We start from the raw sequence: 17,565 nt of genomic DNA on the forward strand, positions 1-17,565 counted from the left end.
ATCAGTAGATCTCTAAGCCACTCGGCCTCAATGCTAGTGGTATATAAAGCAATCATTTCAGATTTCATGGTACTTCTAGCCACTATAGTTTGTTTGGTAGACTTCCATGATACAGTTGCACCTCCTAAAATGAAGACAAAACCAGTGGTGGATTTGGTGTCAACTGTATCACTGATCCAGTTGGCATCACTATAGCCTTGTAAACAGCAGGATAACCATAATAGTGTAATCCCAGAGGTATGGTACCCTTAAGGTATCTAAGAATTCTTTCTAGAGCAGTCCAATGATCATTATTAGGATTGTGAGTATATCTACTCAGTCGGTTCACAGAGTATGCTATATTAGGTCTGGTATAATTTGCAAAAAATCCTAAAGAACCTATGATCTGGGCATACAAGCTTTGATTGACTGGATCACCTAAGTTCTTATTTAGATGAAGAGATGGATTATAGGGAGTAGATACAGAATGACAATCAGAGTAGTGAAACTTTTTAAGAATCTTCTCCACATAGTGGCTTTGGGACAAAGTTATTCCATCTTCATTCCTCATGATTTTAGTATTAAGGATTATGTCTGCTTCTCCTAAATCTTTCATGTCAAATTTTAGAGATAAAAATTATTTTACTTCATTAATAATTTCTAAGTCTGTTCCAAAAATTAGGATATCATCTACATATAGACATAAGATTATAATTTTGTTATTCTTCTTTTTATAATATACATATTCATCTGTGTTATTAATTTTAAATCCATTTGTTAGAATTATTTCATCAAATTTAACGTGCCATTATTTGGGACAATAAAACCTACATAAATAGATCTAATCAACATACATACCTTTTTCTCTTGACCTGGGACAATAAAACCTTCCGGTTGGTTCATGTAGATCTCTTCATCTAGGTCCCCATTCAAGAAAGCGGGTTTAACATCCATTTGATGTATAACCAGCTTATGAATGGAAGCCAATGCAACAAGAATCCTAATGGTAGTGATTCTAGCTACAGGGGCATAAACATCAAAGAAGTCAATCCCAGATTTTTGAGTAAAACTTTTGGCTACTAACCTAGCCTGATATTTGTCTACAGTTCTATCTGGCCTAAGTTTCTTCTTAAAGATCCATTTACACCCTATAGGTTTACTTCCTGGGGGTAGGTCCGCCAATTCTCAAGTGTGGTTTTGGATTATGGATTGCATTTCATTATCTATTGCTTCTTTCCAGAAGGAGGCATATAGAGATTTCAAGGCATCCTCTAAAGAAGTAGGAGAGTCTTCTATTAGGAATGTGTAGTAGTCTTCTCCAAAGTTCTTTTCAACTCTAGTTCTTTTACTTCTTCTAGGTTCAGTTTCTTCTTCTTCTTCTCTAAATCTGGTTCTGCTAGAGCTAGTCCATAAATTATTATTGGTATTTATTTGATCATTTATCCTTGTTTTAAAAGGAAATATACTTTCAAAGTAGATTGCATCTCATGCTTCCATTATGGTGTTGTTATTAATTTCATTTATTTGAGAGTTAAACACTAAAAATCTATTAGCATTACTCTCAATTGCATTTCTTATAAATATTGCATCTACTGTTTTGGGTCTAATTTTGTTTCTTTTATTTTCTAGAATTTTTACTTTAGCTAAGCACCCCCACGCTTTTAAGTATTTTAAGTTAGGTTTTCTATGTTTCATGATTTTATATGGAGTTTTATCATTATGTTTGAATGAAATTCTATTCAAGATATAAGATATAGTTACTAGTGCTTCCTTCCAAAGATTTTTTGGTGCTCCTGAACTAATTAACATAAAGTTAACCATATCCATTAAGGTTTTATTCTTTCTCTCAGCTACTCCATAAGATTGGGGTGAATAAGGAGTTGTCAATTCATGAATTATCCCATGTTCTTCACAGAACTGGGTCAGCTCAAATGAGGTATATTCACCTCCTCTATCAGACCTTAAGATTTTAATCTTTTTATCTAGTTGGTTTTCAGCCTCTGCTTTATAGACTTTGAATTTATTTAAGACCTCATTTTTAGCTTTGATAAGATAGAGGTGACAATATCTAGAAAGGACATCTATGAAAGTTACAAATTATTTGTTTCCACCCTGTGAGGTTCTCCCTGAGTCGCATACATCACTATATATGAGTTCAAGGAGATCAGAATCTCTACTTACAGCGTGAAAGGGTCTTTTAGGTAATTTGGCCTCTACACATATCTCACATTTATCATTATTCTTGAGTTCTGATTTTGGGATTAAATTCAAGTGCATTAATTTTTTAATTGAACTATAGTTTACATGTCTCAGCCTACTATGCTAGACAATAGAAGAGTCAATATGAAGAATAATAGAATTTTCATTCATAGATGAAATAATTACATTGAGTTTAAACAATCCATCACAAAGAAAACCTTTTCTGATGAAAGAGACACCATGGGTTACTACAACTTTATTTGATTCAAAAACAATTCGGTATCCTTGCTGGACAAGCAAGGATCCACTAACTAGATTTCTACGGATGTCTGGAACGTGGTGCACGCCTTGCAAAGTAAGGATCTTTCCAGAGGTAAGTGTCAGATCCACTCGTCCCACTCTAAGCACACGCGCTAAAACATTATTACCCATGGTCACAGTTCCTCTACATGAGATCTGATAAGATGAAAACCACGAGCGATCAGAACAAACATGTATACTAGCTCCGGTATCAATCCACCAGTCAAGTGCTAATTGTGTCATGTTAACTTCAGGTATGAAGGAAACAGACCTGATAGCAGTCTTAGAGGAGTCAGCCCCACAGGTCACCATGTTGGCCTGGGCGCCAGAAGTGGCAGGACCCTTACTTCTAGGTTGACGAGGAGTAGTGATCTTGTAGAAGCATTGGTGGGCCATATGGTTGGTTCAACCACAGACAAAACAGCAACGAACAGATTCTCCTTCTTTCTCTTTCTTCTGGTTCTGAGAGAAGTTGGGTTTTCTGTTGTTGGGCTGAAAGGAGTTCCTATGGTTGAATGATTTCTTCTTGAAGGACTTGTTGTGGTGGGGTCGGAACGAACGATTTTGATTTTTGGATTTGGGCTTGGATTCAACATTGTTGACTTTGGGCAAATGATTGAAGGAGTGGAATTTTTCTCTAAGGCGATGTTGTTCTTCAATCCTAATAGAATTTAGGACTTGGGTTAGAGATAGATCACCTTGGATGTGGCTCAAAGTCTTGGCAAAGTCTGACCAGATAGAGGGAAGTTTGTCTACAATACAGGCAATTTGGAAAGACTTATCTAAGTGGGTTCCATTTGTCTGGAGTAGAAGAATCAATGTTTCATATTTATGAATTTGATCATTCATAGGTTTGAAAGCAACAAATTTAAACTTGCTAAAGTCAGAAGCTTTGAATCTCTTTACCCCGGCATCATCAAGTCTATATTTTTTTTTAAGGGTATCCCAGAGATCCTTGGCACTCTTAGCTATATAATAAATATCATAAAGCCTATCAGAAAGAGCTCCTAGGATTCTATGAAGACAGTGGTAGTTGGTTTTTTCTGAAGTCTTACTGGAGCAGGCAGCATCAAAAGGAGCAAGGTTTGGGTTGTTGCGAGTGGAAGGTTGTGAAGTAGATGGGTTAGACCCACCAATGGCGGAGATCAAGCCTAGGATGGTGAGCCAGAACCGCATTTGATTCTGCCACCTTCTAAAGTTTTGACCATTAAACTTTTCAGGTTTAATACTAAAATTTTCAGATGTGTAGGAAGCCATTAATTTGTAGCTTAACACAGTTTTGACATCTGTGGAAATGAGAAGGTTTATGTCAAATTATTGCACTGATATTTAATTTAAACTTTAGATGTCTAGTTGAAAAATCCAAAGAATAACAGCTAGATCAGCTCTAGATCGGTGGTGAAGCACTTGGTTCACTTAAGTATCAGCCTTTCTTAGGCACGTATGCCTTTTTGACAAGTTTTTCTTAGGCACCATTATTCAATAGATAATTTTACTAGATATCGTTCAATTTTATCCTAAGTACAATATTAAACTAGCTCCTATGAATTAACCAATTTCCGAATTTCCGTTTGAATGGAATCTGGAAATTACTCCGTAAGGAGTCCAAATGGAGGTATTAATAAACCTCTTGGAGGTTAGGCAATCTAATATTTTGCTTAAAAAATTAAGTATTAAAGTAAAGCTAGCATAAATGTGTAGCAGCTAAAATATAACAATTTAAAATTATGCAGCAAAATATATAATAAATGTAGCAATTTAAAATCTAGTGCTAACAGTACATAAACTTTCCTGGATTGTTAGCCTAGATGCTCAAATATAATTGATAAATGAAATATTTCTAATATTCAAAAACAGTAAATAAAAAAAATAAACTAGCAAAAAATTAACTTGATAATATAATAATAAAATGAAGAAAGATAGAGAAGATGGCCTGTGGATCGAAGCACGCTGATGCGTTGTCCCAGGAAAGTTTATGCCCCCCACGCACGGGTCTGCTGGCACAGATCTCCTAGAGATACGACGATCCAATACAAAACCACGTCTTCCCCGTCAGTGCGCCTCCAGGGAAGAAAGAAGAGCACGTTCACGCTTGCAGATACCTCAAAAGAAATTTAGAAAAATTATGAGGAGAAGAAAAAATTTTTTTATTTCTTTTCTCCCCAATTATCCCTAGAGCCCTTTTTATCTAGATTCTTCGAATAGGAAGAAGAGAAAATTTTTGATTGTCTTTGAAATGATCCCTAGAGCCCTTTATATAGGCTCAGGCATGTCAAAAGAAGAAAATTCTCCTTCCGCGGATTGATGACGTGTCTTCTTGTGCTTCTTTGATTCTTCGGCTTATTGCATCTTGGCCGTTCATGCTTTCTTCCTTCTTCGAGGGGCCTTTTTATTCTTGCTCTTGCGTCGGATGCATGGCACTTGTTATGGTTTGCTTTCTTTGGGAATTTTTTCATGTTTGCTCCCTTACTTGTGCACGGATGTTTGCCACTTGGCCGTTGACTAATTTAGTTTTCAAAATTTTAAAATATTTAATTTAATTCAACAATTCCCCCCGTTATTAATCAACAAGGAAGATGCATGCATAGAACAATATTTACAGAAGTTTTGAAGAATTTACAAATACGAGAAGATGGAGGCCACAAGGGAGCAAAAACAAATCATTCAGACCCAACTGTCATCAGTGGTGACATAGAGTTTCTCCTAAGGAAGATTCTCGCTTTCTGCTCGTACCAAATGTGCCGACATGAAGCCATTGAAGGAGCTGATTCCAAGCTTTTCTCATCGAAGTCTGAATCTTTCTTCGTCTCCATGAGGTCCAAAGTTTTATGGAAGTTTGAGGGTCAGCCTTCCAAATTAAGAAACGACATGAAAGCAGAACCAGATACCTCTAGTGAAAAGGACATGAGATGAAAAGATGAGAAGCCGGTTCTAAACGAGCTCCAAACAAACAGAACTAATTACTGTGAAAACCAGCCCATAAGATAGTGAGCTAATGGGCCAAGCCCAACATGGCCGGCCCATCTGGAGACCCAGAGGTGGTGATCGCCAGCTGAGGCGGTTACAACCGCCTGACAGCCATGATCACCACCATTCTTCTCCCCCACACCAGGGCTATAAGAACCTAGGAGTCTTCTTAGAGATGCTTCATCCCTCACCCTCTCACTACCTCTCATTGCCTTCTCCTTTTGTCCAAAGGAGCTGGATCGGGAGCGACGGAGGAGGAGACAACCCAGCTCGTCACCGCAATTGAGCCGCCGGAGGAGATACAGTATTTGCCGGAAAGGCCGCACAGCCTCGGAGCTAGGTAAGCCCATAAACTAGTGCAGCTATGAAATAATCAAAATGGAAATAAGGGAAGAAGGGTAGGACAAAGATGTAGTGGAGGGAGGGGAAAGATCTCACCTGTGAGCGGCCGTGATCCCACATTGGCTCGGTCGATCGAAGGCCATGGTCGGCCATGCCGAAGAGCCCTTTCTCTTCAACTCGATTTTGGCTTTCCCTTCCATCAAAACCTTAGATCTAAAAATCCTATTCATGGAAGGGTCCTCAGCTCGAGTGAAACCCAGTTCCCATCCGTGGGAACCGGCTTGATCTCAGCCGGAGGAGATCGGAGAGGATCTCTATCCTCCGGCCGTGGACGTCGCCGGTTCGGGGCACTGCGAGCGTCGTCGGGTCGACCACAGGCATCGGCCGCGAGGCCAGCCGTGCGCCATGCGGGCGCCGCTAGCTTGGCCGCAGACCGGCGTGCACCACCGGCTTCTCCTTGTCCATGGGGAAGGGAAACCCCCCCTTCACTAGAGAGGGATAAGAAATGGAAGACGAAGAGGAAGGGAGGTCGGCCGCTGCAGGCTGAGTCGCGAGCAGCGTTGGCCGGCCGCCGGCACCGTCGACCTCGGACCCGGCTCCTCCCGAGCGCCCCTTCCGAGCTCGCCTCTTAGTTTATGGGAGAAGAGGAGGCGGAGGAGGTCGGGAAAGAAAGAAGAAGGGAGGAGAAGAAAGAAAAGAAAAGGAAGAAAGAAAAGCAGGGAAAGGAAGGTTCGGGAAGGAAGAAGAGGAAAGAAAAGAAAAAAAAGAAAAAAAAAAGAAGAAGAAAAGAAGGAAAAGAAAAGAAGAAAAAATAAAATAAAATAAAATAAAATAAATGTTGTGGGCCGCAATGGGCCTAATTCCGGGGTGGGCTTCAAGTAGATTTGGATTTAGAAGCCTGAAGCCGGGCTGGGCCCTGGTCCGAGCCCAGTGTTCTTAAAACCAAAACTAACTGGGCCTGAAGAGCCCAAATTTTAATATAGGGACTATATTGAATATAGTTTGAGGCTAGGTTCTCTTTAAATTAATTAGAACTGATAATATATAATTATAAATTAATCAATAGTATTTTTGGGCCTGAATACAAGTGGGCCCAGTAATTAAATCAGGCCAAGGGCCTTATTTAGAACCCAATTAAACATCAGGCCTGAATGCAAATGGGCCCAGACCTGAACCAGAGGGCAATTTGGTCTAAACCTGAAGTGGAATTGGCTCAGACCTGAATCAGAGGTTGAATCAGATCTGAACCAGAAGCTGAATCAGACCTGAGCCAGAAATTAAATCAAATCCGAACTAGGAAGTAAATTAGACCAGAACCAGAAATTGAATTGGGCCATGGGCCTGAACCAGAAATTGAACTAGGCTATGGACCCGAAAATGAAATTGAGTCCTATGGATGGGCTGTAAATGACTTTAAGATTATAAATAAATAGAAATTAAATGTGCCAGTGACATGTAATTTAATAATCTTGTTAGGTATTGGAGAATTAGCATTTGGCGAGCAAATTAAGGTAAGTAACCTGTCTTAATCTTATTATGGATCATGTATCACGTTTTATAAGATGAAAAAGTATTATTTATGCAATTGGAATTATGTATAAGAATTGTGGAAAAAGTACCTGATATAATCTTATGTTTTATCAAATACTTGTGATTACTTGATTATGAAATTATATATGATTAGTTATGTTTTCACAAAATTAAGATCAAGCATGTGTTAGCAAATGATTACATGATTTTGGATACATAGCATTCCATCATTATTATTATTATTATATTATGTACACATGATTATGATGATGTAGAAAGATGCATGGAAAAAAATAAAGTTTTCAGCATGATCATGAGTTTGATTTAGCATGATGCCATTATTCACTTTCTAAGGTATCTATGAGAAAAGATTTATGAAAAGCATGATATGTTTTAAGAACTCTGATGCCATTATTCACTTTCTAAGGTATCTATGAGAAAAGATTTATGAAAAGCATGATATGTTTTAAGAACTCTCAGATCGCTATGTATGACCCCCGCCAGTGGGTAACAGTAACTAGGCATATGACCCCCGCCAGTGGGTAACAGTAACTAGGCATATGACCCCCGCCAGTGGGTAAAAGTAACTTGGCTTTACGACCCCCGCCAGTGGGTAATAGTAACTGGAAGATGACCTTGCAGTGGTAAAGGCCTTGCCTTGGGAATAAGAGCGGCCATAGCTACACTACCATCTAAGAGTATGAATTTCAAAGTATGGAATAAATGGCAAAAGTTTTATGATGCATAAATGGCAAAAGTTTTATGATGCATAAATGGCAAAAGTTTTATGATGCATAAATGGCAAAAGTTTTATGATGCATAAATGGCAAAAGTTTTATGTTGCATAAATGGCAAAAGTTTTATGTTGCATAAATGGCAAAAGTTTTATGATGCATAATCATATTTATGAAGTTGCATGAATGGACAGACATAGTTTTATAACTAGTTTGATTATGGCAAAGATTTGATTATATGAAATGTTTACTTTATTATAAGTACAGATTTCAAAGCATGAATAATAATAGTACATATTTCAAAGCATGACATTAATGATAAGTATGGATTTCAAAGCAAGAATAATGATGAGTACGGATTTTAAAGCAGGGAATAAAGACAAAAGGTTTACGTCTGGTTTGATTTGGAAAATGCTTTCTTTATTACAACTGTTTGTTCTTCAAATAGTGCATTAGCATATAAAAATATTATGCTTGATCTGATAAGATTATGCATTGTTACTTACTGAGCTTTATAGCTCACACCCATGTATTTATGTTCTTACAGATGAATAGGAGATGCTAGGAACAAGGAGCGTGACAAGCCTCAGGGTTATGGGAATAATAAAATATTAAATGATGATATTGTTTTTAGAAGCTATGTATGGATTTTAATACCTGAACATTTAATGACTTTCATGAATATAGTTGTTTAGTAATTGAAGTTTTAAAGAGGCTGCGTGTTATTGTATGCTTAACTTGGCAATAGCACGGCCGTGTCATGATCCGAATTCGGGGCGTGACAATTACCATCCTCCAAACCTTTTTTGACGAGGACCTCCTCATTATGCACCCTACTTTTGAGAGAGTTTGCGATGAGGTTCTGACTGTACTAAATATTTGGGTGGGGAACGCAGGAGGACCCTTGAATTTGAGCGACAAACAGATGGTCAAAAAATTTAGTTAATTTTGAAAGGAAATGAAAAGGTGACAACAACAGCCTTCTTTTGCAAGAGAATAACTCTTGTTGGTGATTTCATCCACAAAAATTTTGAAATTTAATAGAAGTGGTGGTCTGGTGGAAAGAGATGAGAATAATTTAAAGAAATTGAAAATTGTTGATGGGCATAAGTCATTGTGGACATTTATGTGATGCAAATATTTATCGTTCTTATACTGTAAATGATGTTTATGAAGCTATAGTGGTGACACGTCAAGTGGCTTTCTGGATTATGACATTCAGCTGATATACCATCATTAATTTAAATGACTAGAGGAAGACTACTGGTAGTCTAGCTCTCATTCATTTAAATCAAGATACAATCACATGACGAAAGTTAAAGGGCATGAAAAGGAGGCTTCTTGATCCGACTTTCTGATCCCAGATTTTTCGATAGTTCTAGCTCTTCCTTGAGCATGTGAGGTTCAAAGAACTGCACTCCCTGCATCTAAATGAACTCATCCAAAGGATTTTCCTCGCTCGAATGTTGTTGTAATTGTTATTCTGGATGTACTCTCAATAAACAGAGTCCAGCTTGCATTTACAATTCAGCTACACCAATTATTACACTGATAAGCTGGATGGGGATCTTAGTCCAAAGACGATGTCAAAAATTGTTGGAGAAACATTTTACGCTCGCTAGCTCTGAGGTCCAATAATCTCACATCGGAAAGACTCGTTTCAGAGCCTGGACATATGAGGCGGGTGTCGCCAAATCCTGCAGACACGTTTTGGGAGGAAAACAAAACAGCTGTCCGAAAAGTTTGGCCTAGGGTTCAGAGTAAAGCAAGATTGTTCGGTCATGTGTCGGTTCTTATTATTAGTATTTTAGTGCATCAGACTGATTAGTTTGGGTTTCAGCTTGTTAAGGTTTTCACTGTAAATGTCATAGAAGCTTTAGTTTGACAGTCATAAGCAATCCAACTGGTTACCATGTTTGGCTGTATTCTGACTCATTTCAAATGGCTTTTGAGTTAACATAGAGTACTGTCACTCTTTCACTTCTCTTTTGCTTCTAATGATAACCTTTCTTATCTCCTATTGGAACATCAGTGCTTAATCTTTTCCTAGCTACCTTTGCTTCAAAGTGATATAAGCTACAAATTGCATCCACACTTCTTCCATCAGTAGACTGCATCTCTATTAAACTGTTTTTACTTTAGACAATGTGTTCTTCCGGCTGTTTTGTGGTTAGGTAGTACTCAATTACCTGTCATTACCTCGGATATACATTCGTGCATTATATGACAATTTAGCAAACATGACCACCGAATCAATTTCTCTCCACACTTCATTGTTCAGCCGGGGTCCAAAAGAAGGCGTGGGAAGCCTCTCTTTGCAAGCTCCACTAGCATTCAAATACCCTTCAAGGATGCAAGTTTGGACATTGAAAGAACATTTTTCGCACCGTTAGATCTTGGCACTGCGTCTTGGAATTTCGGCGAATTCCTCATGTCTTTCTTTATCCTCTGAGTCCTGGCTTCTGGCTTCTCACAAAGACAGATTTATATCAACCAAAGCAAAGCATTAAGGCTAAGATGCTCTTCAACCAATACCAAGCAGTACAGTTGAGTGAATGATGAGCTTGAGTGCTACCTGCTGGTGTATCCTTCCATGGCTGAGTTGGCACATGGCCTCACAATAATTAGATATAGAAATAATACCCCCCGTGCATTCTATACTTACTCTGCCTTCCACTTTGGCCCTCTTTCCATTTGGATGCTTCTCACTCCATGTTCTCTGCTGAAATTATTAGGATGATGATGACCTTTTTGACATTAGGGACTGTTTCCTTTCTAACGCTCATCATGATCACTTGTTAGTGTGGGTGGGTAGGCATGCCTCCACAGTTCTCCCACAAGGCCATGAGGACAATGAATGCAACCATATGTGGAATAGGTCCTACTGCAGCTTTTCTCTTGGTTCATGTCAACTAATAGTGCACAAGGTCTGTCTTTTTTGCATCAAAGCAGATAAATATTCTTGTTGGAAGTTAAGCATCTTAGGACCTTGGGTCCTGGAATAGATGAAGTTTAGCAATCCAAGCTCCTAAATCAATAACAGAATGAAAGACGCCCATAACCTGCCCATGGTTCGTTCAAGTTAGGGTAGTGAGGAAAATCTTAAGATTATCCACATGTCAGAGGGGCTTTAGGAATCATCCCCCATGCCTTAACTTTCCACTGGGCATGTTTGGATGAAGCTCTTGGACAGGGGTAAAGGGCATGCGAGGTAAGAAATCTAGAGAGGATTTCGACGTGTTTGAAATGAGAAAAGGTCAATGTTTTACTACTTTAATCAACAAGGAATGTCATAATCCTTTTATTTTTTTTGTTTATACTCAGCTTGCATGCAATATTGGTTCAAGCATCATCATTGTTAGTGAAAGAAGGGTTAGTATCTCATGACATAAATGCCTTCTGTCTGGATCTATGACTAGATTTTATTCGCCAGCTGGAATCCGAGACGCTAAAAGAAAGGTAAGGAAAGCAAAAAGAACAGAGAAAAGTAGTGCTTAGTTCAAAGCCAAAGTGCTAAAGTTGAATTGAAGATATTTAAAGATGACGAAAAATGAGACTAAAGTAGAAAAGCCTGTGATATTGTCAGCAAAAAGAGTTCACATTTACATGTCAAAAGAACCTATATTTATTAATATGCTATTCCCATGAGAGTTTGAGAAAATCAGTGATGAGACAGCAAGACTTTTGCTCTGAGGTCAGTAATAGTGGTTGTGGCTTTCATTGCATTAGATTGGAAGGCGACCGAATGACATAGCCGTTCACAAGTTGCTGCATTTTTGTTTTTTTTCTGAATCTTACGGAGCATGCACGATGATTGGTTTGAAATCAAAGACTAAATACTGTGAGATTCAATAGTTCTACATCGGAAAGACTCGTTTCAGAGTCTAGATATATAAGTCAGGTATCTCCTAATCCTGCAGATGCGTTTTGGGAGGAAAACAAAATCGAGGTGGGATGAAGGACGCTTGCGTGAAGCTTTGGAACCGGACAATATCTGGCAGGAGAACCCCATATTTCCTCCCTCATATGGCTTCCATATGGGCACTAGGTGCCTTACGTGCCCCGCATAGACGGGGGCGTGACAAATACAATATCCATGGAGCCATTCCAGTGCTTTTCCAACCTAGAGAAGCGTTCTTGCAGTTACTTCCCCACTGGTTGTCGCCTTCTGAAAACAGAGGGGGATTTGGAATCCTTATTGTAGACTTGGATATGAATGACAGATTGGCACGAGCAGAAGTTTATGCTGAGATGCAGACAAAGTGGGATTACATATCCAGAAAAACGGTGCATTGAACAAAAGTTTATGTGGAGATTCAGACAAAGTGGGAGCCTGGTAATATGCGCCTGGTTTTTCTGAAAGACCTGTCATGATGACCAACTCAGTGAGCACCTAAACATTTTCTTTTCCATCTCCACCTTTATCCTGTCCAATTCAGGACTCACCCTCCAAACCAAGAGTTTTCTAGATCTTCCTCCCTACAGACACTATTCAGGCTGGATAACCTGAGTTGCTGGCATCTCTTTGAAAGTTGGGTTGGAGAAATTCTGTTCTCTCTTGGTAGATATCTAATTCACCAGTCCAATTATAAATGCTATGTTTTGGATGCACGCATAAGAACTTTTATGTTTGACTCAACTTGGCAATTCCTTTTGGTTACCAAACACAACCCAACACCCTTTTGAAGCATCAAGCATTGGGCTGGCAATCAAGTCGATTTGGAATACATTTGATCTAGAGTTCCAACCCAACCTCGATCGATTCCTACTCCAAATTTCAGATCCGAATCAGACCGATCGTGCGACAGGTCACTAAGTGGGTCTTATCTGCTCGAAGCTCGAGTATTAGCTTGGGACTCATTCTAAAACATTTCTTTTGCATTACTCGCCTGTTAGGTTTAAATTGGGTCAAGCATGGGTTGGATCTAATCAGATGAAATAGCTTTACAAGCAATGTGGATGACAGATCCGCTTATGTGCTGAAATTTTGTTGCGCACCAAGTAACCATCTCAATTACTAAATCTAGACTTATTCTAACCCTGTACCTCCATCAGCCCCTTGTCGCAAGGCGCGTCTCTATCCTCAACAGGTTGGTTCATGAAGCTGATCATCATGAATCCACATCTAACAGTAATTTTATCATACTTTTGTCATTGCAAACAGATATAATCCTTTCCAAAGACAATAACATCCTGCCAATCATTGAGCCAGCCTTCAGTCTTGACTGACAACAGTTTAGTCACTAATCACGTGATGTTGTCCATGAGAAAATAGTAAAGTGGCATCAAATAGCTTGATGGTTATATAAATTTTTTTAAACTACGTATGTCGATAAATATGTGTGCTCGACTAGTAGGTCAAAGTTCTTCGGTTGAATGGCTAAGAAGAAAATGAATTGGGGGGGGGGGAAGAAGAAAAGGAACTCTAAATTATGATAGCCTTGCATGCATAGAGATTTTCTCCTTCCAGCTCAATCGAGAGCTACAATCATAGATCTTCTGCGACCTCCGATATTATGCTGATAGCACCTAGGCATGCACGAGAATAGTAGCCTCAATTGCGCCCTCATGAAGAACTACATAGGCGAAGGGATCTTGAAATTTTTGTCAGTAAGATATCCTTCATTAGGGGTTATGTATGTACAACAAATATTCACAGAATCAAAGAAATGCAAACTTGTCCACCTTAAGCAGAGATCATTCTTACTCTGCTTTGGTTATCTGAAGCAAGCATGCCTAGGGCTCTGTTCTGATAAACATCCGGGAATTCTTATCAGTTGGTCTCTGGAATATCTCTTTCTAATTAATCCCTTGTTTTATTGTTGTTTGCTAACTTCACCTAGTTTCAGATCATTTTCATCCATTACATCATTTAATTATTCAAATCAGAATGCCATTTATTAATGCAAGCGCATTTCGTTGCGTTAGTTTGTCCATGCGTTGATTTATAGTAAATTGAACTTTTCATATAACAGTACTTAAGCAAAACCTAAAACTGCATCGAACAATTGGTAAGAACTCATATCAACAGATTGTAAAGATCAGTGAAGAGTTGCCATCTACCAGAATCATAATGCTGAATTATTTCAGTTTGATGAACTTGCAATGCCAAATGATGACCAAAAAGGCAACTGCAATCAGAAATTGACTTCGGCTAGAAGTTATCGCACTTAGGCAACATAACTTGATACTCAACCAATGTTCCAGATTCCTAAGTACCTATTGCAATTATGAATAGCATCACAAATTTAAAATTGTTTCGTTTAAGGTAATGCATGTAGTGGTGATAATGTCAGACTGATTAGCATCAAGGGATTTGCTCTTTTCGGGAGCTTTTTTTTTTTTACAGAAAACTTGTATGGTTTGGAACCTATGTATAGCTTCATTTGATGAGCTCATTATGCTTCTAAGTTCAATGGTCTCGATACTATTGCATTTATTTTTACTACTAACCTATGCACACTTCTCGAATCATGTTAAATAACTCTTCAAGAAATACTTTTTCCTTCCATTTGCAGCATTTTATGCAGTGACAAACACACAGGATCGATCAGCAATTCGCAGAAGGCAAGAACAGCTCGACGAATCGTGTTATCTCACTAAATAAACCACAGACTTCAGGACACACGGACATGTGTTAGGTAGGATGTGCCTATAAAATGTTGTTTAGACTTAACCTAGACATTATAGAATCATTTAACACCAGGCTGAATCCAGACACCACATGTATCATAAATTGATTAAGGTCTTAGAAGTCTCTCTTGTCAGTCTGGGATAAAAGTTCATCAAGGATAACAAAGAACAAAAGCAATTATCTAGGCCCATCATGCACAGAGAAGTCCATCTACTTAAGGATATTTGGAGTATGATTAGTAGATTTGATGGCTTTCAGACGGCCCATATCTGCTGTGAGACGAACAACGCAGTTGATTAAATGATTTTGTATGAAAAATATTGGATGGGAGACAAGTGAAGCTTCTCTGATATGGTTTTGAAATATTTTATTTTTTAATTTTATTGGATGTATTTGTATGAGATTTTGTATGATTCAACCAAAAAAAATATAAAACAAAAGCAATGCTGAGACATTTTCGTAACCAACATTCAAAAGCCCTATTTTGGGCGGAATTTGCATTCAAAATCAACGGCCACAAACAATGCTACCCGAAACTTGACTCGGAAATCGGAGGATCAAAAGTCCCCATTATTCCCATATCTTTTCTTCTTTCCCTTCCTCATTGGGACCCACCCAGTCCATCATCAATCAGCGACCGTCCAGGTCATGTCACCCTGGAAGATCCAATGGCACACCTCGATCTTCCCTGGCCCAGATCCGAGTGCCACGAACGCCCCATGTCCCGCACTCCAATCCGACGTGTCCAGGTGACAGATGGCAACACCGTGATTGATCTTCTTCTTGGTTTGGACGGACAGGATCTCCGCGTCGTATACTCTCACCTTGGGCACCGAGTGGCAGTAGTACACCAGAAATGGGAACAGGCTCTGATGGCACGACACGGACTTGGTAATCTTACCACCATTCACCCCCCGCGTATCTCCCACGAGAATGTTACCTTTGGATCCATCGGTGCTCTCGGTGCTCCGCACGACGACGTTGTTTCCGAGTACGCTCACCGCGAAGTCGATCACGTCCTCCGCCGACGTCGCGCACCGCTTCGTTTCGCCGCGGCTCGGTGGCCGCTCGCACTCCGCCACCGTGTCCTCCACCGCCTTCCCCAGGGCCGTGTCCGCCGGGATTTTGAACACCTGCTGGACCTCGGCGGCGGAGAACGGGATCCTCCCGGCGATCGAACGCGGGAGGAACGACCTCGCCGGCATCTTGTCCCTGATGTCGGGCATCGGCATCACCGTCCCCTTTTTGAGCTCGCTTTCACGGAAGAACTTCCCCGGCTCCACCACCCATCGGCTCGTCGGCCTCCTACGCGCCGCCAACGTTGCGTCGGCGGCGGCTGTGGCAGCGGAGGAGGACGGGAGCGAGGAGGAGTTCCGGTACCTCTTAAAGCTGATGCCGGTCTTGGCGTAGCCCTTGAAGGTGGCGTTATCACCGGAGTAGGATGCGAACCTGATCTTGTGGTTGGTGGACCCCTCCCCGTAGCCCTTGAAGGAGTCGCTGCCTTGGTTGAAGGAGTTCCCGTAGTTCTTGAAATCGGCGGAGCCGGCGTTCCCCCCTTTGGTGTAGGAGGTGAAGCTGTCGTCGCCGACATTGGCTTGGTCGCGGTAGTTAGAGAATTTCTCCGATCCGGCGTTGCCGCTGGAACCGTACGACCGGAAAGTGGTCTCCGGCACGTTACCATTTTCGCCGTAATTGGTGAAGGTATCGTTGGCGCCATTGCCGTCCTCGCCATAGTTGTTGAAATCGGAGTTTATGACGTTGGAGTTGTTGCCGTAGCTGATGAAGGTGAGGGGGATGCCGTTGCCGTGCTTGCCGTAGCCGGCGAAGGACTGATCGCCGGCGTTGGTGTCGTCGGAGTAGCTGGAGAACCTCTGAACACGGCCGTTGGCGTCGGCGTCGTAATTGGTGAACTTGAGGTTAGGGACATTGACTTCGCTGGCGTAGGAGGAGAAATCGCCGGCCCCGCCAGTGGCGGCGGAGGCGTAGCTGGTGAAATTGGCGGTGACGACGTTGCCGTCGGGCTGGTAGACGGCGAAGGAGTCGTCGTGGCCGGCGGAGTCGCGGCTGTAGCGGCGGAAGGTGTCGATTGGGAGGTTCTCAGAGGCGGAATAGTTCTTGAAAGAGTCTGCGCCGCCAGCGCGGTCGGTGCCGTAGTTGGTGAAGTTGGAGTCGGAGTAGGCGGCGAAGCCGGAGTCGGACGGGTGGGAGGCGGTGGAGGAGGAGAGGGAGGGGGAGCAGAGGAGGCGGGCGGCGGCGCAGAGGGCGGGGAGTCGGGGGGAGAGGGCGCTGCCGCCGCCGCTGGAGGCGGCCAGGGAGGAGAAGGAGGCGGTGTCGAGGGCGGAGAGGGGGGAGAGCTTGGAGACGAGGAAGTCCGGGTGGGGGCGGCCGTTGGGGACCTTGCGGTTCCAGTACCGGATGAGGGCGGCCTTGGCGGTGAACGGATTCGGGGCGGCGGTTTTGAGGGACGTGGAGTTGTCCGCCTCCGCCGCGTGGGAGAATAGATGGAGCAAGAGGAGGAGGAAGAGAACGAGGAAGTGGGGAGGAGTGGCCATCGGAGAGTGGAGGAGGGAGGGAGGGTTTGTGTTTGGCGAGTGGTATCGGTGGTGTTGGGAAAGCAGTGGAGAGTGGGGAAAAATAAATAGATGGGGGGAATGGAGATCCCTTTTTTTTCTGGCCAGTTTTATTTTAGTTAATATTGGATTAAATAAATTATTAATATTTGTTACTTCCGATTGTGATGTTTGGTTATCATTAGGAGTTAATTTGTCTGTGGAATACGATTATGCTAATTTAGTATTAGCGAGTCAATGTCACAAAGGATGTGTAATTATTAACGGAAAAGTTTCGGATCTCAATTTGGATAATTATGATCACATTATC

General features: G+C 41.2%; 2 protein-coding genes and 1 long non-coding RNA gene across 4 annotated transcripts; 1 reads left to right on the forward strand and 2 right to left on the reverse strand.

Moving 5' to 3' along the window:
* Positions 1 to 5,038: 5,038 nt before the first annotated feature.
* LOC120110503 lies at positions 5,039 to 6,499 on the reverse strand. 2 transcript variants are annotated; one of them, XR_005511541.1, is made up of 2 exons: positions 5,884 to 6,499; positions 5,039 to 5,807 (listed from the first exon to the last, which is right to left on the reverse strand). XR_005511541.1 is itself a non-coding variant. In XM_039125626.1 (2 exons), the coding sequence occupies exons 1-2, from the start codon at positions 5,938 to 5,940 to the stop codon at positions 5,439 to 5,441; spliced, it is 417 nt and encodes a 138-aa protein (XP_038981554.1). In that variant the 5' UTR covers positions 5,941 to 6,499; the 3' UTR covers positions 5,039 to 5,438. The 2 variants fall into 2 exon arrangements, 1 of the variants encoding a protein (XP_038981554.1); XM_039125626.1 differs by having other exon boundaries at positions 5,039 to 5,798.
* Positions 5,678 to 8,764, forward strand: LOC120110504. The gene is made up of 2 exons (XR_005511542.1): positions 5,678 to 5,785; positions 8,599 to 8,764. It is a non-coding gene; the product is annotated as an uncharacterized LOC120110504 (long non-coding RNA).
* A 6,365-nt stretch (positions 8,765 to 15,129) lies between these two features.
* LOC103696795 (BURP domain-containing protein 12-like) lies at positions 15,130 to 17,317 on the reverse strand. The gene has a single exon (XM_008778513.4). The coding sequence runs from the start codon at positions 17,235 to 17,237 to the stop codon at positions 15,312 to 15,314; it is 1,926 nt and encodes a 641-aa protein (XP_008776735.2). The 5' UTR covers positions 17,238 to 17,317; the 3' UTR covers positions 15,130 to 15,311.
* Between the last annotated feature and the right edge of the window lie 248 nt (positions 17,318 to 17,565).

This window comes from Phoenix dactylifera, chromosome 4 (assembly GCF_009389715.1).
Source record: "Phoenix dactylifera cultivar Barhee BC4 chromosome 4, palm_55x_up_171113_PBpolish2nd_filt_p, whole genome shotgun sequence".
Taxonomy (NCBI): Eukaryota; Viridiplantae; Streptophyta; class Magnoliopsida; order Arecales; family Arecaceae; genus Phoenix; species Phoenix dactylifera.

Bases quoted from the DNA above. Each gene is read 5' to 3' on its own strand.
- LOC120110503 (XM_039125626.1), bottom strand. From the start codon at position 5,940: ATGGCCGACCATGGCCTTCGATCGACCGAGCCAATGTGGGATCACGGC. The intron at 5,799-5,883 runs GTGAGATCTTTC...TAGCTGCACTAG, and splicing joins GGGATCACGGCCGCTCACAG to TTTATGGGCTTACCTAGCTC.
- LOC103696795 (XM_008778513.4), bottom strand. From the start codon at position 17,237: ATGGCCACTCCTCCCCACTTCCTCGTTCTCTTCCTCCTCCTCTTGCTC.